Here is a 26,753-nt window from a genome sequence, read left to right on the forward strand (position 1 = left end):
CGGTACACAATGTACCGTAACTGGCTTAGTTAAGGTTGCATGCAAAATAAAAAAAATTAACACGTTTCATTTTCGATATGTCCTGCGATAGGTATATACTCGTACATAGTACATACAAACAATGATACAAAAAAAGTTGACACAAAAATGCCACACCGTAAGACTCATTTTTTAAATAAAATGTTATGCAAAATTTAAAGTCAAGATATGAAATCTTTCTCTACATATCCTGCCACATGATACATTCATATTTGTTTTAGTAAATCGGGTTTCTAAAAAGGTCTACACACCAAGTCACTGTAAAATGATCTATGTGTTGAGATAGTTAGGCTACCTGTATGTCAATTTGAATCTCTTGTGGATGTATTGAGTTTGCTTAGAAATGTATGTAATTAGTTATTTTTTCATTACAATCATGATACCCATAAGACGAATCTAAAAACATTCGCTAATCCTTTTGTACCGTTTTACTGGCACATGAGAGGTTAGCTTTGAAATTTAAAATAAACTTTTGTGAAGGTTTAAAAATAAAAGTAAATCTTCTGAAATAAATAAAGTTCAAACTAAAATAAAACTTCTTATTAAAAATAATTACTGGAATAAAAATAAAAATAAAAATAAAAACTTCTTGATGACTTTTAAATTATTCAAACTTGTAATATATTCTTCACTCCCAAAAATGCACAAAGTTCTTACAGCTTGTCTTTTATTCAAATTTCAAAATTCAAACATTCACACTCTAATCTGATCTGGCAATTCTTCACTTTAAATTATCTTCAAAATTAAATTTTTATTTTGTTACTAATTTTTCTTTACTTTACCGTACTTAAAAAAATTATTCTTCAGTGTTAGACACTTAAAAATTCTTCAGTATTAGAGATTTAATAAATCAAAAAATTCTTCAGTGTTAGAGATGTAATAAATCAAAAATTCTTCAGTGTTAGAGATTTAAAAATAAAAAAATTCTACAGTGTTAGAGATTTAATAAATCAAAAAATTGCTGAAAGCATCCGCAGGTTCGATGACGATTAGCAAAAAGATTTACTCTAAGCACTTTCAACTCTACTCGTTACAATCACTTCCGATTAACTGAGACGGGGGTACGGCACGTCTACCTCACCCCACCTCTCAATTTCGTTATCAAACACTGCGCGCCTCGCCGATAGCAGCCTCTTTTGTTATAGTCCAGTCCTTATCATTCATCTGGGCCTACTCCTTCCACCGGTAATCCAGTTACCCCAGAATTATTATTTAATACAATCGGTACACTTTCTCAGCTATACTATGGAATGACATGCACCATCATCGAACTCAGAGTTCCTCATATTAAGATGAAGCTTTAATGCACAATTTTGAAGTCTATAGTTCAGTTCGTATTCCAGATATTGTGCGGACAAACATACAAACAGACAGGCAGGTGATCCAATAAACAAAAGTAAAATTGTTAAAGAAGCCCCACTTGTGATAATAGGCTTTGTTAAAGTTTAGCTAATTACAACCTTGATCTCAAAATATGTAATTATTTATTTATATCCCTAGAGAGTGCGATAATTATTTTTCGCTGGTTATGTATCGTGAATGACAACATAGAAATAAGTTATTTCATGTATTTTTAGTACCCATAAATAAGATCATGTTATTGTTAGGGTTTGCTAATTAATAGGTCATATAACTGATTTTGAATAAGTAGCAGAGTCAAGTAATTTAAGAATAACTATATCGCCCCAACTTGTGCATGCCTAAATATAGAAGTCGTCTTTCCATTTTTTGTTTCAGCATTCTAAGTAGCGAATAGCTTAAGAATAATTACAGAAAAAAATATTTGTTAGACGCAATCACACATGTATGTACAACATTATTAACAAAATTCCATGGAAGGTTACACGTTGCAGGCAGATTCGTAGTTATACAAGGAATAATGAAATATCAATCCTGTTATTTTTGTTTAAAACTATTCAAATATTCGGAAGATAATAACTTTATTTGAACTATACTTCATGCAGAAAACTTACATTTTAGCTTTCAGCTGTCGGTTCGTCGTCTCCTGCAGATTGCCTAACTTCAGTCTCTTCTTTAGGTTTGGTTTCACCTGTTTCATCAGTCTCTTCAGTGTTTTCTAGAACCATCATGAACATTATTAACAAAATATGTACATTATAAATAATATAATATATGCCACTGACAAGTAAAAAAACAACATGCATTTTATAATGCGTTTAAAATAGAATTCAATATAATTGTCGCCGAGAGTTGAGACGAAATAAAATTAATTTGTAACAAATTCCGTTACATAATGAATAACTAACAAAAATCGCATTTAATCTTAGTTCTTATACTTAAGTGACCTTTTTCAGCTATTAGCTAAGTTTTCCGGGTCATATCGTTTTGAAACGTTTAATAAAGTTAAATTCTTGAAAATTTCCAATTCTCTCTATCTGAATTAGCCCAACTGTACAAGTGATAAATCGAAGTCCACTTATAAAAGCAGGGGGGGGGGGCTTAGAGCTGTACTGCGATTGGTTGAGCTATCATTATGAATAATCAGCAATCAAATCAACTTCAACGTTCCCCGTAATGCCAATTGTTTGCCAGGCGACACTTTCGGACAAACTACCAATACTACAGCACCATCATAAGGTTAATGAGAACTGGAAATTAATGATGTTCTACCAATGATTTCTTCGGCTCATCCATGGAAGTCTTTAAAAAGAATTATGCAGTGTTGTCATTGCACTATTAAGTGACTTGTTATAGTAATCTCTGTTTTTTCACTATTGCACGGCATCTTCCCAGTGCAGATTGTTTTTATTATTGTTATATTTATAATATTGTTATATTATTTTCATGTTGTTATATTCATACAGCGTAATTAATAGTTACTTATGCCTGGGCTGTTTCTTTGGTAATATTTTGGTTACCATGTAAGCTTTTTTATTTACGAGTATATTGTTCTTGTTTGAGGTTTATTTGTGTTTTCTTAATATTTTTGTTGTTGTTAGAGTTTTATTTTTGCTTTTTCCTCTTACACACATATGTATGTTGTTTGAAGTGTAACATTATTATTAATTTTGTTTTTTACTGATATTAGAGGAATATATTGTTATTTTCTATCTTGGTTTACTATCAATAACTTGTTATTAATATTTTAACATTTGCATACTGGCATAGTTGTTGCATTTTATAATATATTAATCTATGTTTCATATTATCACAAACAGCTGAGACATGTATTGTTTTTTGTAAAATGGTGCATAGCCGTGTATATAAATAAATCAATATCGTTTCTTTATTTGGATACAAAACAAAAGTGCACTTTCTGAAATTACTTTGTATCATCCGAGAATATAAGAGAATTAGAATTAATCTTCGATTAAGAAAAAAAGGACGTTAACAAAAGAAAACAGCATAAGCTTATGAACGAACTGGCAGGCTTTGATACAGAAGACGTTTGGTTCAAAACTGATTTTCTGATTGTTTGAAATTTTACTGATAAGAAAAATAACTTCGCCCCTTCTCGTTAAGCATCAAACAATTGGAATATAACTCTGTACTCCTCCAACTACCTTTATAGGCAGATTTGTATTAATGGTTCTGCCAGTTTCTGCTTAGCATCTGTAGATTGGAGATGGGTTCATAGCGTATCCAAAATATCTCAAGATTGTGTACTAAAATGTTCGACTCAGTGTGAACGGGGAAATGTTGACGATAAACAAGAGAACAATGATACAAGTAAACATTCACTCTTAAATCAAACAAAACACAATTAATTACAATCGAAAATAAATATTTAATTAGAAATAAATTATTACTAATGAAAATGATGAATGTAAGTAGTTGAAATATGGTTACCATCCTTGTGCAGCACGACGGACGAGACGCCCGGCAGCGGAGTGGAAGTGGGCTCCTCGTCACTGCCAGGACCTGGCTTGTCCGTGGCCATGGCGCGGTACACCTCCGCCCTCGTTTCCAGGATCTCCCGCACTATTTCTGCACAATAACATTGTTTGATTTTATAGTGTTCCTGACGATGATATTTCGAGCAAATGTTGTAGACATACAACGGGAAATAAAACATGCGATATTGGGATAGCATGAAATTCATGATGAATTCTCATCGCCCAAAACAATTACAATGAAAGAGCCCGTCTACGCCACCTTTATACGACCTTTATAGGCGACCACGTGTAGAGTTATCGGCTTCGCTGTTGTATGCAAAAGAGTATACGACAGATTTCAATCTCTATCTGTCCTCTAGACAATTAAACAGACAATCATACAAAAAAAGCAATTTTTACATCCCCAAGCCGATAAAAGAGAAATTGTGTTAGCCTACTGAGCGAAGGACTACACTGACGCTCAACCACATTCCATAGTTGGATATACACCATCATAGACCCCATTCTTGTCAATGTATAAATGAAGTTTCATGCAAATTTTCATGTCTACAGATAAAAAGTTTCTGAAAATTTCTTCGTATATGATACATTCAGATTAAATTTGTGTTAGTGTCTCAATAAGTAAAGCCCCGGTGAACTAGGGAGGGTACTAAAACGCAAGAGTTCGCTAAAATATCACTGACTTTTAATACTGTTTTTTTTCACTCTATTATTTATTTAATTTTACTCTAGGAAAAAGTTTACTCTCATAGTCACCAGAAGTATTAAATGTGTTGGGATAGTGTACTAATATGTGTAATATTTCACAAGTCAAAGTCTTGTATGATTATACTACTCTGTTTACAAATGTACCTGTATTAATTATTTTGTTGTTATCGTTGTCAACATGGTTACCCATAAGACAAAAGTAGAAATATTCTTTAATGCTCCGCCAAATTCTATGTAATGACATACAAAAATGTCCAATCCTCCAAATTATAGCTTCGCTAATGCTCAGCCAATAATATAACGGTAGCTGTAAATGAGATAAATGAAAGTTACTAGGTAAGAAGAATAATCAAAAGTAAACAAGAAATACAGATCTAGTTTCACCATCAAATCAGATTCAATAAAGTATTGAGAAACAAATAGATTAATTATAATTAACTCTATAAACGCGTTTTAATTCCAAAAATACGTGCTGATGATATCTGGTTATCGCCGAATGAGTTACTGCTATAAATAAGCATCTAGTATTGATTTTGGGCTTGAATACTTACATTCAGTTCTTGTTTTAATTCTATTGCTATAAACTTAAACACATGTTGGTAAAATTTAAACACTACGTTCCATTTCCGCAGTAAAAATATAAATGAATATTTCAATAGATCTTGATGTAGGCCTATTATGTAGTAAAAGTAGTTTAGAAGATGTTTTTCAGTGTGATATCTTCAAAAACTGTTGGGGGAAGTTTAAGAAGATTTTACAAGTGTTGGAAAATCACCCGCACCAGTGGGTGCTTCGATGTTTCTAACACTGCCAAAAAAATGTCTGTCCGAATAACCACTGTAAATTACAAAAATCTTCATTGGATGACACTTAGATCGATAGAGTTCTATGGAACGGGTCAAGTTATTTCTCGTCTCACATACATTTGTTACTTTATAAGATTTTTTAAATTTAAAGTGACAATATGGAAAGTTAAAATAATTATTTGCTACATTAGAAGACACAGTATAGACCAACCAATACAGAGACACATAACTACAAACAAGACCTTAGAACGTACCCGAGAGCAGATCCCTGTTGTCGACCATACGCTGCATCTCCTGCCTTACTTCACCCATCAACCACGACATGAAGTTTTCTTCCACGTCTGTAAACATCACAATACATGAAGTTATCTGTCGAAACAAGTAGCTTTTATAAACCAGTCAATAAATAGAGAGCAACAGTTTTATCACTTCAATTACAGATAACGAACTATGACGCTTTTCAAATCTTTAACTGAGGTATTGAACAACTGGACATTGAACTTAATTTAATGATTTTGAGGTGCTTTAAGTTATATTTAATAATTTCATATCTACGGGTCTCTAAAAATACACTCTCTGAGCCAGGGAAATAGCAAAAGATTTCCTAATTTTTAATCAAATTAAAGAATAAACGGCTGGATGTATATATTTAAAAATCCTCGGTATTTTATGAATAATGACAAAAAATAATGTTTATTTAATGGTAGTGCTTTAAGTAAATAATATCTTTTTTATACAAAAACAGTTTCATTCCCTTCGATCGGATTTTATATAAATATCTAAGATCGTTAAATCCTTATCTTCAACGGGTTTTCCAGTAGGCTTCATTTACAAATGGCCACAAATAATAACCATATTTGCAATTAATATTTGTAGGAATGAGTACAATTCTTTGTGGAGAAACAGCAAATATTTAAAATTTTTCCTGACCTTTAAGTGGAGACCAGTTACTTAAAGCGTTCTGATTATAAAAATAATACTATATTGGGGAACAATACAAAAACTAGAATGATTCATTGTTAAATTTAGTTACAAAACAGCTTATACGAAGTTTTCTGCTGACCTTCTCTGATGTCATCGATGAAGTACCCTGCCTCCTTGAGCCCCTCGAGCACAGAAGGCAGCAGGTCTGTGAGGTACCCCTGGGTCAGCACCGCTGCAGACACGCGATCTTCCGTCTCCAACCGGATACGGTTCGTCAGCTCCAACTCCTCCACGCGCTTCGCCTGCAACACATTATTGGTCATTCGTAGAAACTAGAAAAGGTCATTATATCTCTTCGATTATGTAGCCGAAAACGAACATGCAATAACGAACATGGTAGGTCTGAGTGAATAGTCTGTAAGAGGGCTTGATTAGTCGACTACTAAATCTATTATTCGGTTGGGAATGCTCTCAAAAAAATAAATACAACAATTCTTTGTTTAAAGTTTGTTATTGACAATGGAAGGTTAGGGAGGATAACAGGATTTTAGACATTTGCCATTGTTGCAGGTTACAAAAGGTGTAGCACAGCGTTTTGAGGATTGCAATCCATCCTCTTCATCAGTTGGGGAGAGTACCAATACATAAAAAAAGAACAGGAAGGAGAAAAGAAGGGAAAGAAAATGGTTCAAATATACCCATAAACTGATTGGAGTCCAGTCCAGGCGTTTTCTCATGGTTTATCTTTATATACAACTAATCTCTTGAGGATAAAATTACAAACAACAATTATCCTGTTTTTGATTGAGGAATCGTACGAGGTTTAACAGGGCGGAACCTGGCCGGTCCTTAACCTCTGCACTTGTGTGTGAAACTGCCTGTTTCCAGCCGCAGTCCTTATTTGTTAATACCTATAATACTCGGTCACCTGTCCGAGACGGATGTAACTGCGGCCTTCGTATGTTGTTCAACAAAAACAACAATAAACCGCCATAACTATAAAAAGATTCAGTTATAAATTCCAAGGCATTTAAATGCGTTTTAGTCTTGAAATATTTTCCAAAATGTGACGACGAAAAATAAGACGCAAAACGTTTCTATGGTGCAAAAATCAACGCTGTATCAATACAGTTGACTCTCGATCTATTGCAATCTGCCTAGCTGAAATTCTTTTGGCCATTACATGTAAGAGAGTGCTTTATAATCCTAGTTCTACCTTACTACCTAAAACCTCCTTCAGTTGAAGTTACTTTTACATAGGGAGAACATCAAGTGATGAATTGACAAAAAGATGGAGTATAAAATGGTTTTAAAGGAAACAAATGTGTCTTCCTTTCTAGTAGCTAATAATGGAGGAAATCCCATTAAACGCTTTTGTGGTAGAAAGGTCCGCATTTTACAATAAAGCTTTCTCTTCATGAGAACAAAGTAACAATAAACCCATATTAAGGCAGCCATCGTTAAAATTATCACCTGGAGACTGATGCAATAAACCAAAGATCTAAATATATAATAAATTTATACATTTAAATCATGGAACTTGTGAAAAAGTTCACTATAACTTATCTTTAATTATAATTTTAACTCTTACCGCTTCTTCACGCCTTCTTCTTTCCTGTTCTTCCAGTCTTTGTTCCTCAGCCTTTTCTGCAGCTCGGATTTCTTTGTACCTGAAAAGAAACAAAAATAAGGAACCTGTCATAGCTTAGGCTGAACATAAAGCAGTCTAGAACTTAGATAAAAAATAGCTATGAAAAGAAGTAAAAATAATGGAAGAAGAGTGAAATTTCTTCTAACATAGATTTTTATGACCTCTATAATTATGTAGGAATTTCAGAAATGTGAAAAAACATTAGAAGACTATTATTAGAAAATTAGAAAGAGTTTCCAGAAATAAGAAGATATAGTAACAGTGTCTTGCATAGGTTAACAATTGTCACATATCGAAATAATGAGATGAGCTGTGTTTGTTTAGAACGAAATGCGGTTATCTAAAATTTTTGTTACAATTTAAGGTCAAATAGAAAGTTTACATCCTTTTTCTTGGTACGAAGTTTTTGAATTTAATAAACTTTTGATCCACTGGTCCTTTGTTTATTATTATTATTTATCCTTTGAATAATGACATCTTTGTGTTGAATTTTGATCAGCTCTCTCAGACGTCTAAAATGATACGATGATAAAATGACGCTTCAACATTAGATTCCGTGCCTAGGCTTTTGTGACTTTGTTGACATTACTAATTGCAAGACTTATTTTCTTACCAATAGAACTTTTTTAAACTCATGCTCATTCAACTAATTTTACATCTTAAAATGTCTACTTAATTATGCATAATTTTTATTGAGTTTCCGTTAGGTTTTGAGGAAAAAGTGTGGCTTTCATGAGCAGTGTAAAGATATTGTCAGAGCAGAACGTTTGATAGACGGGGCGAGGTAGCGAATAAAACCTCAAGTGAAAAGTAAGGGTTCGTTTAGGGGCTTTCATACTGTATGCGCGCACTCATAATCATGGTAAAAGATACCTTCAATCTGTTGTCGCCAAAATAAAAAAGTCACAAGTGAATAACCTTGTTATTTATGAGGTATGATCTAGTCATACATAATGATCAGAGTTAATAATCAATTTGACCACCCATGAGTACAAAACTACCAAATTTAATATAAAATTAATCCTGTTCCTGCTGACCTTCGCTGTTGCTCGCGGATAGCCGCCAGCTCGTCCTCCTCCATCACCTCCACCAGCGCCTGTTCCACGGTCTTCCCCACCAGCACCTCCAGGATGGGTTGAACTTCGGTGTCGAAGTGGAACAGCTACAACAATATTTTTGGAAAGCATGTTTTAATCTCTCTAGGATTCACAACAAAACTATACCATTTATATTTACCATTACAACACAACCCCGTTTTGAGATATTTTAAAGAATACATAAGTTTGCCATGAGAGTGGTACATTTATTTTAGCAACTAAAAGACCAGTTCGAATTTTTCAAAAGCTTTATAACGCAGGCATTTTTATTCATGAGGAAATGAATAAATGAACATGATGGAACATAAATGTCTGTGCATTTTAAATATTCATAATTTACATAGATTAGGCCTACAGCATTTTATAACTGGAAGTGGCCAGTGGGGTAGAGACCAAAATTTGGACAGGAGATCATATTATCCCAGTCTGCGAACATGCTCAGGTAGTCTGAATATCTGAGAAAATATGTATATATTTTAATTGTTTCTGGACTAGAATATTTGATGAATCTTTTGAAAACTTGAATTATTTTATTTATATGATTTTTATTCTTTATTTTCAGAGACAGGAATGCTTTAGTAATTTGGGAAGGTGTTCAAAATGGTGTGCTTGTGCTAACGCTGATATTGAATAGTGCGCCAGAGTGGCGAACAAGTCGTACATCACAACACAATCGATGTTAAGTAAGAGAGACATCACAAGATACTGCGATATCACAGAGATGTAACGGCGACAGTTGTGTCTTTGTCACGTCTACAGACTTCGTACCGGTACTTCCAGCGCGCAGTCTTTCTATTCTCATCAGTATAGTAGGTCAGCGCATTCCATTGAAAAGTGTAGTAATTAATCCTATTATTTTATTTTACATAAAATAATTATAAACTATATTAGAATACACATTTATTTATAAAGTTGACTACTTTGACTTCTCAAACAAATCGGTGATTTATCAGTGTTTTATTTTATTCTTAACGACTATTATTAACATAATATCATTAACACTATCAGTCATTTATGAAATTACATTGTTGCTTTTTGGACGGCCAAGATATTAATTAGTCATCATCTTCAAAAAGTAATAATTTTCTATATTAATAAAATAAATCCCTATTATTAATAGACTATTATTACAAGTATTTACAAAACATTTATTAATATACTCATTTTAAAATACCCTATTTATAATGTGTTTATATAATAAAACAATTAATTATAGTCTCTATGTAAATAATTCATTTTTACCAACATTTCAGAATGTAAATAAACTATTATTACGCCCGGACGCTCACCTCTCCAGGATAAATCTGGGTCCTCGGCATCTCTGCCAGTCTTGGAGGGCACGTAGATGGGGGTCTCAGGACGGTCCAAGAAGAAGTCGGTCTGACACGACACCGTCGCTCCTGGAGGATGGTCGAACAGCTGGGAAAAATATAAAACGTGAAGCACAAATATTTTATTTTTCACGTTAATCGACATGTTTATTTTGATTCGCTTTTGTACAGACCATAGTTATGGTTTGTTATAAAATTTGATTAAAGAATTATTTTACAGTACGTAAACAATTATATACTATACATTGATCGCCATTGTTTTAATAGATAAGATACAATCTGTTAACCCAATTACACTATGAAAATATTAGTTACTTTTCGATTAATCAGAACATTTTTTTTCCTAATATTTGTCTAAAACTTGTAATAAAAATAATCTCTTATAAAAACTTGTTGAATCAAATTTAAAAAAAAGCAAACTACCGTATATAGGTAGATATATGGTTTTTATTTCGAAAGACACGATTAATTAAGTCAATCATTATTTTTGTCATAGGAAAGTTAAGTGATCACTATGAGATTGTTGTAATGGGCGTTCAGTGGACATTTTTTATTTTTAAAACTGTTATTATTGTTTAAGTAGTATTTAAAAAGATTTTATAAACATACGAGACCGTTAAAGATAAGGATATTAATTTGTTCATCTTAATGTAATGTAATTGGGATGAAGTGTATAGTACAAATAACGTAGATAGGGCTGTGGATGTGTTTTATAAAACAATTTTTACCGTTTTTGATCAATGTGTACCTAAGAAAAACCATTAATCTTTAAAAGTAAATATCCGTGTTGGTTTACAAAGGATATTATTAATTCCATAAAGATAAAGCACAAATGTGCTAAGAGACGGAAATTCTCTAAGTTCCATGAAAGTTTGTTTAGGGATCTCAGGAGAGGTTTTAAATTAAAAATACATTTGGCTTATCAAGAATATATACGAAACATTTAGTATTGCATTAATGTAGACTCTAAGTTTTTCTGGAGTTTTATAAAGTCCAGACGCTCTTCTTCTAATTTAGATTTGGGCTTTTTTGAAATGAAATTTAGAGACAAAGTGGTTCCAGTTGAGCACATTTCCGATTCGTTTGCAGATCTTTTTTTCTTCAGTTTTCTCGGTTAACTCCGGAAGTAAACCTATGAATATAAGTACTGAAAACGTATATAGGGAAAACAGCCAAGGGGTTTTGTTTACAGTTCTAGATGTGTTAGCAGCGATCAAAAAATTGAAATCAAAGAAATCTTCTGGACCTGACTGTATTTCTACATTTATATAGTAAAGGGTTTGTGCTGAGGTAGGCTATTATGAGATCCTTTGTGCTATTTGTTCAATCTGTCTTTAAAAACCCGTATTTTCCTGGAGAAATGGAAGGAAGCTAAGGTGGTTCCCATTTTTAAATCAGGAAACATTGAAAAATTACCGTCCGATTTCATTGTTAAATACATTCGCTAAGATATTTGAATCACTTCTCTATAACTATATTTTTTATAACGTAAAATCTGAAATTTCTCCCCAGCAGCATGGCTTTCTTCCTTGTAAATCAACAGTCTCCAATCTAATGGAACTTTCTTTGACGTAGCATCTGAATTGGATAGTGGTGGCAGGGTTGATGTAGTGTATACAGATTTTTCTAAGGCGTTTGATAAAGTAGATCACGATATTTTGTTAAGTAAATTATCTTGTTTTAACTTATCCCCGTCATTTATTAGTTTTATTGAGACTTATTTAAAGCTTCGCAGTCAGTTTGTTATGGTCTCTAACATTATATCTAAAAAGTAAATTAGCACTTCGGGTGTTCCCCAGAGATCTAACTTAGGCCCATTACTATTTTTGATATATATTAATGATCTTCCTAATTATTTAACACGGTCTAAATGCCTTTTGTATGCCGATGATTTGAAACTATATAGAAAATTCGAGACAGTCACGACGTTGCTGAACTGTAATCAACGCTAAATTTACTTAGCCTTTGGCGCTTAGACAACAACCAACTTTTAAATGTAAAGAAGTGTTTTGCGATGACATATACTAGGAAACATTTTTTAACTCTACCAGAATACTCTATTAATGGCATTAAGCTACTATTAGTGACTCATGTTAAAGATTTTGGCGTAATTTTTTACTCGGCTTTTACGTTTGACAATCACCTTAATTATATCATAAATGGATGCCATATGATTTTGGGTTTTATAATTAGAAACACAATGTTTTTTAATTCAATTAATTTCTATCATTAAACTATATAATGCATTCGTAAGAAGTAGGCTGGAGTATTGTGCAATAATTTGGACCTCTTATTCGTTACATAGCATTGCTTCTCTGGAGCGAATTCAAAACAAGTTTCTAAGGTATTTATATTATTTTAAAAGATTTAATGTTTCTTGTGAACGAAACCTGTCAACAACTGTCTTAAGAAGTATTTGTTCTTTTGAAACTTTGGTAACAAGACGGAACCGATCTATTATTTTATACATTTATAAAATTTTACATAACTTAGTTGATAGTTCTTTTTTAGTTGGTAAGGTTTTTCTGCATGTCCCAAGAACTAATCTGAGACCCTCCTTGGTTTTTTTACAACACGTTGATTACAGTGCAGTTTAACTGTATTAACAGTGCAGTTTTATAACTTTTCATTTTTAAAGGTATTAGGTTGTTAAACATGTATAAAAATGAATTGGATATATTTAATAATAACTTTAATTCATGTGTAAATAAGGTAAATATTATTTTTTTAACTTGAGGTAGTAACCGAGTTTTGTTAAAGTTTTAAATTATTATTATATATTGTATTATATTTCTATTTTTTTCTCGTGCTGTAATAGAAATAGTTAATTTTTACTCAGCCTAATAATGATTTTCTAATTGATTTTCTTCGTATACCTAATTATATATAATTATATATTGTAAATTATTATTATTAACTTGTATTGTCAATATAGCTGTTTTTAGGATGATATTCCTGTAGCTATTTTAAAATAAATAAATAATAAAAAAAATAATTTGAGTAAATTCGATAAGAAGCGATCAACTAACCTAGAATTAATTTCCAATAATAATTGAATGTCGGTTTCTTCGTATACCTACTTATATATAATATTGTAAATTACTATTATTAACTTGTATTGTCAATATAGCTGTTTTAGGATAATATTCCTGTAGCTATTTTAAAATAAATAAATAAATAAATAATAAATAAAATAACTTGAGTAAATTCGATAAGAAGCGATCAACTAACCTAGAATTAATTTTCCAAAAATAATTGAATGTCGGTTTCAAACCATAAAACAATTAGTATTATTTCCAGATTAAGTTATTTAAAAGTGTAGAAATGAATTATTTTCCTCATTATCTAGTCTTAATTTGGCTTTACCTCACATTATTGCTCAATCTCAGGTTTAACAATATAAAAAGCATGTTTGATGTTAGCCACATACCTCCTCCATGAACTGGTCAGTCTGCACGATGACGTGGTTGCGGCCGTCGACCGGTGGCGGGGTACCGATTCGGAGTCGCATAGCTCTGGTCTGCTGGGTCTGGGCCTTGCGCCTGGCCATGGACCGTCTCCTGGCCTCCGCTTGGCGTGCTGCCTGTGACTCGCATCCGGCCTGTACACAGTCAGCTGTTATAGTGCATACAGTCTACTAGGGGCCATCTTCATTTTGTTCCTAATCCTAATTCTTATACCAATGTTCCCTCATATTTTTTATGATATTCTTACATTAAAAAAGTTTTATTTTAAAAATGTAGGCCTACTCACTACGTAAGGCAATTTTTTCATGTTACAATATTATAAGTATAATAACATGTAGTACTTATGTGTATGTCAACATTGTTTCTGTTGACTTACAAGTGTCAAAAAAATTTTGTCCGGAACATCCTGTTTCCTTCATTGTGTTAGGTAATTACAAAAAAATTTTATTTTCATTTCATTTAATTAAATTGTACAAGACTCGTTTTTTTTGTAAGTGATACTGATATAAACCCATAAAACAAAAGTAGAGGAATAAATTATTAAGGTTTAAGGTTATGGTACGGTAACAAAGGTCATTTTATGGGTCTTTAGTACAGCCAAAAACTGTGAGCCCGCTGAAGCCTCTTGTGTGATATCAAAACAAAGAAAAAAAAACTTTACGCTGATAGAATTTTTAACAGAGAACCTTAGTCTTTTTACACGGCAAGGAATGTTATTTATGTACGCATTTTTATTTCACCAGAACCAACAATTCGTATGATTCATTAAGTAACCGGAAGTGTTATAGGCTTGTATAGGTATTATATAAACGGAAGTGCCCTTCCGGTTTTTTTACTAGAGATGAGTATTATTCACAATGGATGGCTTAATGTATTTTGTCACAAGACCAATATATATTTTGATAACCAAATAGGGATGTTACAGGTGACACTTTAACATGTCACTGAAAGTTTATTTAAGGCGTGTGGAGATGTATACTTATATATGTAAATAAAGGTCCGAATGTATCTTACTCTGGGACATTTAATTGAAGTAATTACAATTAAGTGTCAAATATATATCACAGGCGTTTTATTCCCAATTACCACCTACAGCGAATATACGAACATTCGGGTCGATGAATATACTACTAGTATAAAATACTCATGAAGGTTTGTGTCATTATTGTAATGCACTGTGGCATCCTGTCAAGATCCATGAGGAAGGATTTTGGGCATTAATCTCAGGCTTGTCTCCTTGGAAGAAGAGGAGGCCAGCTCTGTACCAGCCTCTCCAGTAAAAGCAGGCAGGGGCTCGTGGCACGCGCTGTGTATTTCATTCCACATTTTAACATCTATTTGATAGTTATGCATCGCGCCGCTGTCTGTGTATTCGTACCATGAGCAGGAGAGTTAGTTCAGTAAAATGTCAGCAGTATTTTAAAAAGTGCAAAGATCATGGACAGAATTTGAACGCGCGCTATCTCTAACTCAGAGCCATCAGTTCTGTTCTCCCAAGACCGCAATGACGTAATCACTTCTCCGTAAATTCGAACACACTTTGTGCTTGGCTATATAACAATATTTCTCGCTACGCAAAGTAAAGAGCTTAATTTCAAGTAATTCCATATTTACGAGGGAATTTTTTGATAACATTCTCATTTGTGTTCGGAAAAGTAGAGAATATTAAGCGGTTCTATCCATGTTGCGTCAATGCGAACTTATAATGTTATAAATGCATCAGTCGAACCAGACTTGTCATCGAGGATGTGCAAACAAACCTAGTACGATTTTTTTAACCAGAGAAGCATCCATCTTCCATCCGCACTTAACCTCACCCCTCCTATAAAAACTCTCGGATCTCTAACTAGTGGCTTATGAAAAATGCCATGCTGATTAGAGATCACCACTAAAAATTGAATACGCATTCTTTAGACACATGTACTAAAGTTATTTAATAGAATAACGCTTATATTTGCATGAGCATTATTATATTCTAGTGCTATTTATTTTGTAATTTATAAAATAGAAATAACACCAAGAGAAAATAATTAAAAGAAACAATAACTATATACATAAGTAAGTTATATATGATGTCCACAATAAAATTGTCACCAATATTTTCCAATGAGCTTTTATGAATTTAAAGTGGTTTATCATACATAATAAATGATGGTATAGGCAACTCATAGAAAAGACTGCTTTATGCTCTTATAAAAGTTCCCTTAAACTAAGTCCACCTTAAAGGGGTTGTAACAGGGCTTGTATTATACACGTTTTTTTATGAAAATTAAGGAACATATGGAATTACTTCTAAAATATATACTTGAAACCTTTAATTACTAGACATACTAAGCAAAGTATGCCACAATTAGTTGTTTTTCTTATAAGAGTGTTAAACATTAATGAACTTAATAAACACTTACCTTATAGTACAATGTAAAAGCTAAATTAGAATAAATGTTTGAAATTTAAAGTGAAAATTAATGAAATACAAAAAAAATGGAACCTTGTGTTATTTCTGAGATAAATATGTGTATTGTAATAAAACACATTTTAAATTTGAGAACTGGAGATGAACCGACAAACCCTACGCCTCAACTTATTTAAACATTGACCTTTTACCAAAATATTAAGACTTCGAGAAAACATCGTTCAACAACACATTAGATCCAAGACTTTTGACAAGTTTTTTAATCTTATTTAAGCAAATTGTATGAATTTAATAAAACGACTAATTGATCGAAAGTACATTTGTGCATTACAGAGTTCGATTTTGAACTTATTTTGAATTTCTTAAAATAAGGCTATAAAGCAGTATATTGTACAATAAAAACTTTTAAAGTTGAACAATATAAGAATAGGAAGAAGTAAGATGGAAATAATAATAAAATGAAATATTTAGGTTCAAGGGTAATACAATAAAATAATTCTAACGGTAGAACGTCCTATAAATTTGTTGTTGAACGATAGTTTTATATCGATTTACAAAGGCAAAATAATATATTTTCTTTGGAAAAAAATATTTTAAGCGTAGAAACAATGTTAAACATGTGAGACTCTATGAATATAAAATCTCCAATTTCTACTGATTAAGATCATAATAACACAATTAAGTCGGACTGAATTTGTAATTAGGAAAATTAGTACCTAGATAAAACATTATACTCATTAATTCTAAGAAAAGTAGAATGTTTTTACATCTTGTGAAAGTAAACAAAGGATAATGAACAAGTGATTTAAAATATGCAACTAAGTATACAGTGAGGGTGCTGCGGCATGTTGTAACGTGTGGTGGCATGCGACATGCACTCATTGTACGTGTACCAGTCCACATACAGTAATTATTATTCTCACCTCGGTCGAAAGAAGTCTAGCTTTACTCGTGTACGGGTTCCACTGAGGCATTGGCTGTTAAATACTTATTAGTGTTAGCAATGCGATTTCCTTAATGTACAAGTATTTAACGTATAATCAAATATTTGGATTTTAATATTCCACAACATAATGGGAAGTCGTTATGCACAACACTATGACGAACAAAAAGTATTACATCTTAGAACTCAAATGAGGACCAAACAACAAGTACAAGAGAATTACATTTTTTATTTAAATTTTTTTTCATGCATTTATGGACAATCAATATTTTGAAGTACCTATGATAAATTACTGACCAAGATTAAAAAATAAATTACATTCTTTTTGAAATAAAATTCTATTTAAAATACATTTTTGAACAATGGACACTAGTTGAATGGGCCTGGAGATTAATTGATTTTGCCAATGAAAATTGGCTTACTTTGATTGAATGCCAATTAAGTACATTTTTCCTCGGTAACGAAAATTACAACTGTAAGTTTTTCTTGCTCTCTGCTATTTTAGTATATTTGCCTAGTCTTGAATATTACACAGATGACATTGATACAGTGCGTTGAAGTGTGCACCCAGGTAATCGCTCGATGAGATATTACATTTCTTACTCTTTGGCGTCTGTGATCTCATTTTTGTACTAACTTAAAATATCTTTTCCAAAAAATATAGATATTTCAATTGTTGGCACAATTTTTGATTATGAAGAAAGCAAATAGAGTTCTATTTTTCAATGTTTGTTGTTCCATCTCCACACAAAGCACCGCTAATTTTGCTTTGGACTTGAACTTAAAAAACATAATGCTAAAGTTTTTAAACAAAACTGAAGGGAAAGCATAAATAGATTGACAATTTTTATGAAACATGGTAATCAAGGAAAATTTGTATCTAGTAACTGATTGTAGTTCTAATAAAAAAAAATATAATAAGTCTGTTCATTTTCAACTTTCTATCTATTTGGAATTTCAAGATAATGGTATCGAAAGGTGACCAATCTTTGCATTGGTTATATGGAGATGCACAAATAAAATTTTCAATACTTTAAGTACGAATTACTTAGTGCTTAGGCTACTACGTAATTTTGTTTATGTGATACAAAATAAAAAAAACCACTATGAACATTTTAATTATTGAATATTTAAAACCTCAAAAGGTCTCTATTTGCTCGGACCAGTATTGTTATCAAATATATCAGCAATTAAAACAACGTTATATTTAATTTGATCTATGAATTTAACATAAGAAATGTATCAGTTATTTATCAGATGAATTTCTTGAGTTTCACGTGAACTACCCAATAAGAATCGTTGTTATACCAATAAAATAGAATTTTTGTTTACACAAATGTTTGCTTGTATAAAACAGCATCACTATTATTAATCTATCCAGTATATCAGTTGTTTAAAGTAGCTAGCATGTTATTTGTATACAAGTCATGTCCGTCCTAGGTAGATGTGTGCTGTACAGGTATATACGACTGTATACTCACCGTGTGAGGTCTCGGCATGGCTGCAGTTGAGGACTCTCTTGGCCTACATGTGGAGTGTGGTTGAATAATTCACTGAGCCATAATCGATTGAGAAAACACGAGTTAATCGTTCGGGTGAGTGTAGCCGGGCCTTTAACGCTGGGACATTATACACTATTGTGTATTCAATTTTTAAACGCTTCCGATTGTTTTTAATTTAAGTCGTAAAACTGTAGTGCAAATTCTATTTCTTACAGATTGACGACATTATTTGTATATTCACTTGCATAACAATTCATAAAGCACTTTATAATAAAGACGCTCTATAATATACAGACGCTCGTGCTACTTGTCAAAGAAAAAAAAAATGTTGGGATTTAAATCAACACATTGTTTGGTAATCAATATTGCAAACTAATTCGTTCAAGGATAGCTGTATTAAAATCAATCAATTTCTTGAAACAGATTTTTAAACCTGTAACTTTTTGGAATATAACGGTTTAGAGCTACTAATTTTTCTTGCAAATAATTCATATTTTTAAATTTTGTAATTAGTAATTGTAGATAGTAAAAGAGTGCTGATAGGGTTTAATAATCCCTCTAAATCCCATCTTAAAAACTTCTAAAACTGAAAAAATAGTAACTACGAAATAAAAGTTTCAGTTTGTTGTATAATAATAATAATAATAAAAAATAAGTAAATAATGCATTTTGATAAGGTTCAAATTTTCCTTGGTTCAGTAATATCACATTATAAGCGTTTCATTTTACAATCACATAAATGTTTCCTTAAAAATTCATAAATTATAAATCGCAAGTTCCGACTTATTTTTCTATTAATTTGGAAAGCAAGGCAAACAGTACATATTACTACTTAATTTATGTGTTATTCAGGATTATAGTATTGTAGACAATACAAAATGACAACAAATTTCACGAAACTAATAAACCCAATTTATTTAGACCCAATAAAATTTTTACGTGTGTTGGTGCTTGATTCCTTTACCAAATTTTTACTTAAATCCCTTAGATTTACATGTTAGTTTTTGTTTTAGATTGCGTACGAAAAGAGAGTAGGCTACATAAAAATCCTACAAAAACGAAACGTTCCAAAATAAGCCATAATTTTGTAAAATATAAAAAACTGTAAGTTAAAAACTCGAGTTCAAATTGGTACCATACCAAACATACAGTTAGATTTTATTAAATTTTTCTCATAAAGGTATTTTAACTACCACGCCCATAAAAACGGGCGCAATTGGAGCTTGATATTGGCGTAAAAATGTAACAAAATCTGTTTAATCTAGGAACAATATATCTACATAAAAGTACAGAGTAACTATTTCGTGGTAGTATATAGTGAGTGTCTGACAGTACCAAGAGTACTAACGGTCAGGATAATGTATCTGAATGGATACATACATACTAATTAAAGGGTAAAACGGCACAATAGCGATAAAATTACGAATACAAGGTACCAACTCATAAATAAACCCATACAATAACATTCAATATTTTTTATTACAATTACTGCAACAATTTCAGAGTGACGTCCGGTATTGAAACTACAGTAAGTACGCCATGGAGTTGCACAGTTTGGCAAACGCAACGTTCTCGCTAAACTTTTCCGCCTTTCACCTTATCAGGTCTGGCGGTGACTGATAAGTGGTCTGTTAGAGGGAAAACCACACTTGTTCTTCAAAAACGTAAAGTGTTTAAATTATAATAATACAAAAATTATCGTCCGGAAAAAAAAATTTTCCTGGTGCACTCACTTCAGGATATGCAAAGGGGAGTCTAAAAGTACACAAACCGATGCTCTTTATGTCTTGTAATGTTGCCGATTCTATTCTCACAACTAACGCCAGATATTCCAATTTACAAGTAAAGGGTACGAATACGCACACAGTGACGCGACACAAAACTATCAAATACATTTTAACATATGGAATAAATCACACAGAGTGCGACGTATTCTTTGTTCTTTATTCCATGCAAACTGTACTTGATAGCTTCGCGATACACCGCATCTCGTCCCGTTGCTGTCTGTGTATGTGTACCCCAGGGCGCGCGCTTTATGGCAGAGTTTACACACAATAAGACTATTAAGCTATCTTGATTTCAAAATTTTTGTACTACCTAGGTCAAAATATTATTATTCCATTCAATTCCGGAATGAATTTTCATCAAACACACACAGAGTTACGGGGTGCTGCCAAACTCTAATGAATACATGTTTACAGTTACAAACCATAACACTACGCAACCTTCACGCAAACAACAGCTAACTTTGAACTTACCGCGGGTACGGGATGCTGAGCGAAAGTGCTGCCACGCACCACTCGCCGGTCGTACATGATGTTTCCGTAGGGTAAAGGAGTTCCATCTCTGAAAATAAAAATATTAATAGTTTTCTGCCTTGTATTAAGTTAAATGATAAAAAAAAACATTTTAGCTAGTAGGCGACCTTGTAGGACACCATGCTTCAAACGACGCTTTGTGAGATTAAATATTCACAGTTCCTGTAACACCCACCATCAATCCCGTTCCCTCCCCCTTCCACCCCTCACTATCTATTGTGTTGGTCAAGAGGACACTCAATCAGTGGCGGCCATGTCAATATTGACAGACGACGTTAAACATGTATGCCGGCGCGGCGCGGACTTCTCGCATGTGACAGCGCTTCCCTACCCTTCCTGGATCGATCTGTAATGGTGTAGGGTGGTCGTCTACGTAACGCTCGTAAAAGTCGAAGAAACCAAGTTCCGTCTTGTCCCTGCCGGCTCGTTAAATGTGCAAGCCCGAGAGCACCACGCAGTGTTGTTGTGGCAACACTGGAACGTTGCGTCATCAAATGTAAGCTTTCAGTTCTATCTTCTGCTAAATACTAATATAAACAAGTTATCATATACTGTTTTTGGAAGTTATTTTAAGCTTGATTAAAATATACTGTCATATGAAGTCGATTGGCTTTGACATACAAACGGATGGAAAATGGAACCGGCAATAGCGTGATAATACGCAGGGGTAATAATATCCTACAACACTGACCTATTTTAATTTGTTCGGCTCCCATGCATAGCATATATAAAAAACCTAGACCCAGCAGATCTGGTGGCAAATTTGTATAACTTATGGTGATTCAAAAAACTATTTTGAACCCAGGACTGAATTTACATATGGGCTATAGCCAGGGCGGCAGAATGCATGGTGCGGCAAATTGTTTAAAAAAGAAATTATTTCGAAGGTTTAACATATTACGTGAAATAAAGTACTTGCAATAAATTTATCAATAACAATTTGTAAATGTTGGCCGCCCTCGCTGCTGCCGATGTCGCGTCGACCCACTGCGGTACCAAGGTTAGCCTACATGGTTGGTGATGGAGGGAGGGAGGGTTGTAGATAGCCCAGGGGCGGCAAATCTTCAAATCCGCCTCTGTCTGAACCCTACTTGTAATTCGTATGAACAGCTGAACACCGGTGTTCCGATACTGTGCAACGTTTATTCCACATTAAATTGATCTTCACCATTGATCTTTCTCAAATATTGATTTTCAGTAACGGAGATACTCTACACCACAGACTATCTTAATAGGTCGATAAGTTTGATTCATTTTGTTTTGAGCATTTTCTGCTTAATCATATCTTTAAATCCAACTAATCTGTTATCCCAGGAACTATTATATCTCTATGCTTGTTTAAAATTAATAGTCATTAAAGTAGTAAACTGGACAAATCAAAATCTGCAGCCAATGATGATGGAGATGCCATATTAATCGCTGATATTGATATGATCTACGTCATGAACACTGGTGTTTTAATGATATTTGTAAATCAGGAAACTGTAGCAGTCTTTCATCATCGGGAAATAATCACCAAAAGCAATAAGTAATATGCCCCCATGAAAATTCATTAGAAAACTGTTGCTACGATGATTATAGTACCCATTCACTTGAAATAGTTACAACAATCTGAATTATAAAGAATACAAAATATACACGTTTGAAACATCACCAGAGGTGACTATTGAAGACGATGAGAACTCAGGGATAATGCTGTTTTGTCATGTCAAGACTCGCAAAAACAGTTTTACAGCATTTTTTGAGTAATACTGTGCTTTATGTTAGAAGGTTTGTTAACAAATATACCAGTCACTATTGAGGTACAGATAATCTACATAGGTTGATTACCTTTAACCCTTGTAAAAAAAGTATATGATAAACCCATTGTGTGGTGTGCCACAGAAACCCAAGAGAGAAATTTATTTTTCTGGTCTGTGGATGCGGAATGTTCTATTATCACGTACTTCTCAACACTTTAATGTTGAACGATACTTGGAATTGTAAAATAACCAAATGTGACTAGTGCGGTAATACAGAAGATATTTTTCAACTTTCGTTTAATTCTTTGTTTAAAGTTCGTCATTGACGATGGAAGGTTTGCCATGATAACAGGAGTTCGGGTATTTACCATCGTTATATGTTACATAAGGTATAACACAATGTTTCGAGGATTGGAATATATCCTCTTTTTTACGTGGGTGAGATAGTAGTACATACAAAAATAAAGAACAGAAAGAAGAAAAGAAGGGAAAGGGATTCAAACATACCCAAATCTGCTTGGAGTCTCGTCCAGATGTTTTCACTGAAGAGAAGTCCCGGGCACAAGTCACAAGTACGAGAAACACAATCACACATCACACCAGCAAAAATAAAAGTGGGATACTGCAAGTTTCGTTCGAATGCAAAATAAATTCCTCCAAATTGTGTTCACAATATCAAGAAGCAGCTTCAAGAGCATTTTCATTGAAGGGAGTATTTGGACAATGTTATGTATTGTCCAACCGACAGCTCATATTTTGACATTTTACTCCTTATAATTTATTTTTGTTAAGATGTTTATTAAACGTGGTTTACAAAACAAAGCCCCACAACACTGACGTAGTGGAACAAAAGAGCTAGAAAGTTATGCGACGCACCAGCTCGTATGCTGCTGGCATAATTATTGGCTTTAAAAGGTGTGTGCAAAATACAGGAGCCTATTTTGAATGTTAGCGTATCACTCATATAATAAATGAGGACACAGACCCAAAAATATTTTAACCATTGTTGAGTTTTTCCTCTTTATATTTACTGTTTCTTCGTTTTCGGTATTACAAAGTAACTTGCCCGTATGGTAAACAACCTTTAAAAATATGATTAAATCGTACATATATTACAGCTGTGGTTGGAGGTAAACAAAACTATGCTTTGGGGTAGTGTTTAAAACATCGTAGTTCGCAAAATTGTGACCTGATGAGACAATAAGAACATCTCTTTATCACACTGGATGGCTGCTGGGTATACCAGAGAGAACTTCTTCGTAGCCTCAGTGTATCTAATGTCGAAAGCAAAAATAAAACAGCTAAAACTCGAGTTGTTGACAGTACGTTTTGAGCGTCTTCGTTTCCGACTGGCTAGGCTGATCGTAAACCATTGGTTGGCCAAGTTCAAGGATACCGAATTCATGATAAGTATAAGTCATGATTCCCAAGGTACTCTACTGTCTTTCTTTATCCCTTCAGACGAACGTGGACTTCTTATTCTAGGGACCAAGTCTGTGAAATATTTAGATCAAATATGATTCACTAAGTGAAAGGTGAAATGGAGTTTTATATTTGAATATTTAGAGTTTAATATTTAACAGAGATAGATCATTTTAAAAAACGGTACGATCAGGAATAACAATTTAACAATGCATTTTAGGGTATGTATCTGTACAGGTTATCAGTTTAAACAGAAAGAAGAAACCAGTGTAAATGTAGATTCAGTATTAAAGGTGCTTATTATTCCGCGTAATAGTAAAGATTACTAATGTGAAAATAACCAAAAAATTATATCGAGACTAGCACATTAGGTCTAATTTGTTTTTGAGAAAATAATTCTATTATATTTGTATACATAATTATAAAACGTTGATCGCATCTCCATAGCCATTAGAAACAATCGTAGTTATCAGTAATTACATGTAAAACACTATGAGGAATAAGCAAAAAAAACTTACATATAGCCTACAAGTCCAAGTAGACACACATTTAAAGTTGTATGAAACAAGGCTACTGTAGCCAAGGTGAAATACTTATTATTACTTATTAAGTTTTTATTTGACCAAGCATAATTCATTATTATAAATATTTCATTTTCTGCAATAATGTAAAAAAGGAAAAGTAAAAGATAAGAGGTATAACACGTTCTCTATACGATTTTTCCGGGTTTGGTGATTTCTATTCGACCGAAAAATATTAACTTATGTTTTAATACACATAGTACCTACATAACCAACTGCAAAAACGATTTTTAACAGTTTAGACTAAATCACAAATAATGAAAAAATCCACATTTGGCCTAATGAGCTTTAAAGAAATTTTTCAAGTTCTAAAATTGTTTTCTTACAATAAAGTCAAAATATACGGAAACAATATTTTACAAAGGTACAGTGTGTAAGCGAATGATAACTGTTAGTGAAAATGGTGTGCCATGGTTACGACGATAAAGGAACGTTTATGTCGAATATAACCTGTGTGTGTTTCTCCCGCCCAAATATTAGTGCCGCGGCATTGCAACAGACCTGTGGCGGATACGCTGCACGCCATCACGTTATCTGATGTCCGGCTGAGCGCGTCGACCTTGGTACATTGTGCAGAATTGAATTTTCATAATAGTTTTAAGCTTAAGAACTAACTTTTCTCCTTTAATAATGTAAAGCTTCAATATTTTTCTATAAAAGATTATTTGGTTTTCTAAAACGTAGCAAAATATTGGCTATAACTGTGATACAATATTAAAATATATTTGATAAAACTAGGTATTATTAAATTATTTTCAACGCTATATTCAAATATGTAGCTGAATATTTTATAACACGTTAGGTTTTTTTTTAAAATCACGTTTTTAAATATCACATATGCTATGTTTCTTTTGTTTGTTGACCGGTGATTAAACTGTAATATCCATTTTAAAAACCTTAATGTTTGATATATATTAATGCTTTCGGACTTCAAAAACGACTTCGATCAAAAAAAACTTTAAATATATTGTTAATATAACTAAAATAAATCACGGAAATTAAAAACTGATGACGTTTTTACACGTTACAAACATTGTCTCAGAACTTTTATCAATGTCGCTTGTGAAAAGGTGCTCAGAGCATTGAATACGACATTAACCTATTTAGTTAACCAATCTTTTCGGTCAGGAGTTTTTTCCCATGCTCCTTAGAATATTTAATTAAAGTAACGCCAATTAAAAAAAAAAAAAAAAAAAAAAAAAGGGCCGTTAGACATCAATAACTATAATAGGCTAGTGAATATTCTACCGGTTCTTGGTCAAATGTTTGAACAAATAATGCTACAAATTGAATTTTCACGGGATTCGAGGACTGCTACTTCAATAGCTCCTTTTTTAGTGGCAATCTCAAATTGCACAGATATCAAACGAGTTGTTACAACCGACCAAGCTGCAATACGAGGTTCCATAGGTATTCATACTCAGACCAAATTTGTTTTTAGTGTATGGCAACGACATTGGTTCGTCGCTTAATATTGAGAAACTCGGGGAGCAAACGACACGCCCCTCTGTGTCAGTGAAAAACAAACTTTACTGGTACATCGTATTTTTGAAGATTCGGTTAGTTGTGTTTAATAATTAAATCAGATGAATAAAAAAAAAACCAACACTGCATACACAAACTTTATCAAAATTTCTCTGCGCTCTGTTGACCTTAAATGTGGCGCAACTATCGTGTTGGATACCGTGTTGAGTACGGTATGACCTTGGATGTTCATATAAGTTCTGTGTATTCAAAAATTATCCTTAAGAATTTGTCTTGAGAAAGTTGGTCTTTTATGGAACCTTAGTACTCTACTCAGATACTGATGACGGCGTATTTATGGCCTGATTTACCTATATTTGTCCTAAGGAGTGACACTGTGGGGAGTCGGCGCCGGAACCTACATTCTTAGAACATCCTGGCTAACAAAAAAAGTTTGAGTAATCCCTAATTTGAGAAACAGAGAGTCA

General features: G+C 32.9%; 1 protein-coding gene across 1 annotated transcript in view; it reads right to left on the reverse strand.

The window, feature by feature from the left end:
• Nucleotides 1-1,983: 1,983 nt before the first annotated feature.
• LOC124371024 (radial spoke head protein 3 homolog B-like) overlaps nucleotides 1,984-26,753 on the reverse strand; it is a 35,774-nt gene continuing 11,004 nt past the window's right edge. The window contains 10 exon segments of the mRNA XM_046829334.1: nucleotides 1,984-2,116; nucleotides 3,850-3,987; nucleotides 5,665-5,751; nucleotides 6,474-6,636; nucleotides 7,926-8,004; nucleotides 9,023-9,147; nucleotides 10,372-10,395; nucleotides 10,397-10,501; nucleotides 13,844-14,014; nucleotides 20,997-21,084. Coding sequence (XP_046685290.1) covers nucleotides 2,016-2,116; nucleotides 3,850-3,987; nucleotides 5,665-5,751; nucleotides 6,474-6,636; nucleotides 7,926-8,004; nucleotides 9,023-9,147; nucleotides 10,372-10,395; nucleotides 10,397-10,501; nucleotides 13,844-14,014; nucleotides 20,997-21,084 — 1,081 coding nt within the window. The 3' untranslated portion in view covers nucleotides 1,984-2,015.

Source organism: Homalodisca vitripennis, unplaced genomic scaffold, assembly GCF_021130785.1.
Source record: "Homalodisca vitripennis isolate AUS2020 unplaced genomic scaffold, UT_GWSS_2.1 ScUCBcl_839;HRSCAF=3661, whole genome shotgun sequence".
Lineage (NCBI taxonomy): Eukaryota > Metazoa > Arthropoda > Insecta > Hemiptera > Cicadellidae > Homalodisca > Homalodisca vitripennis.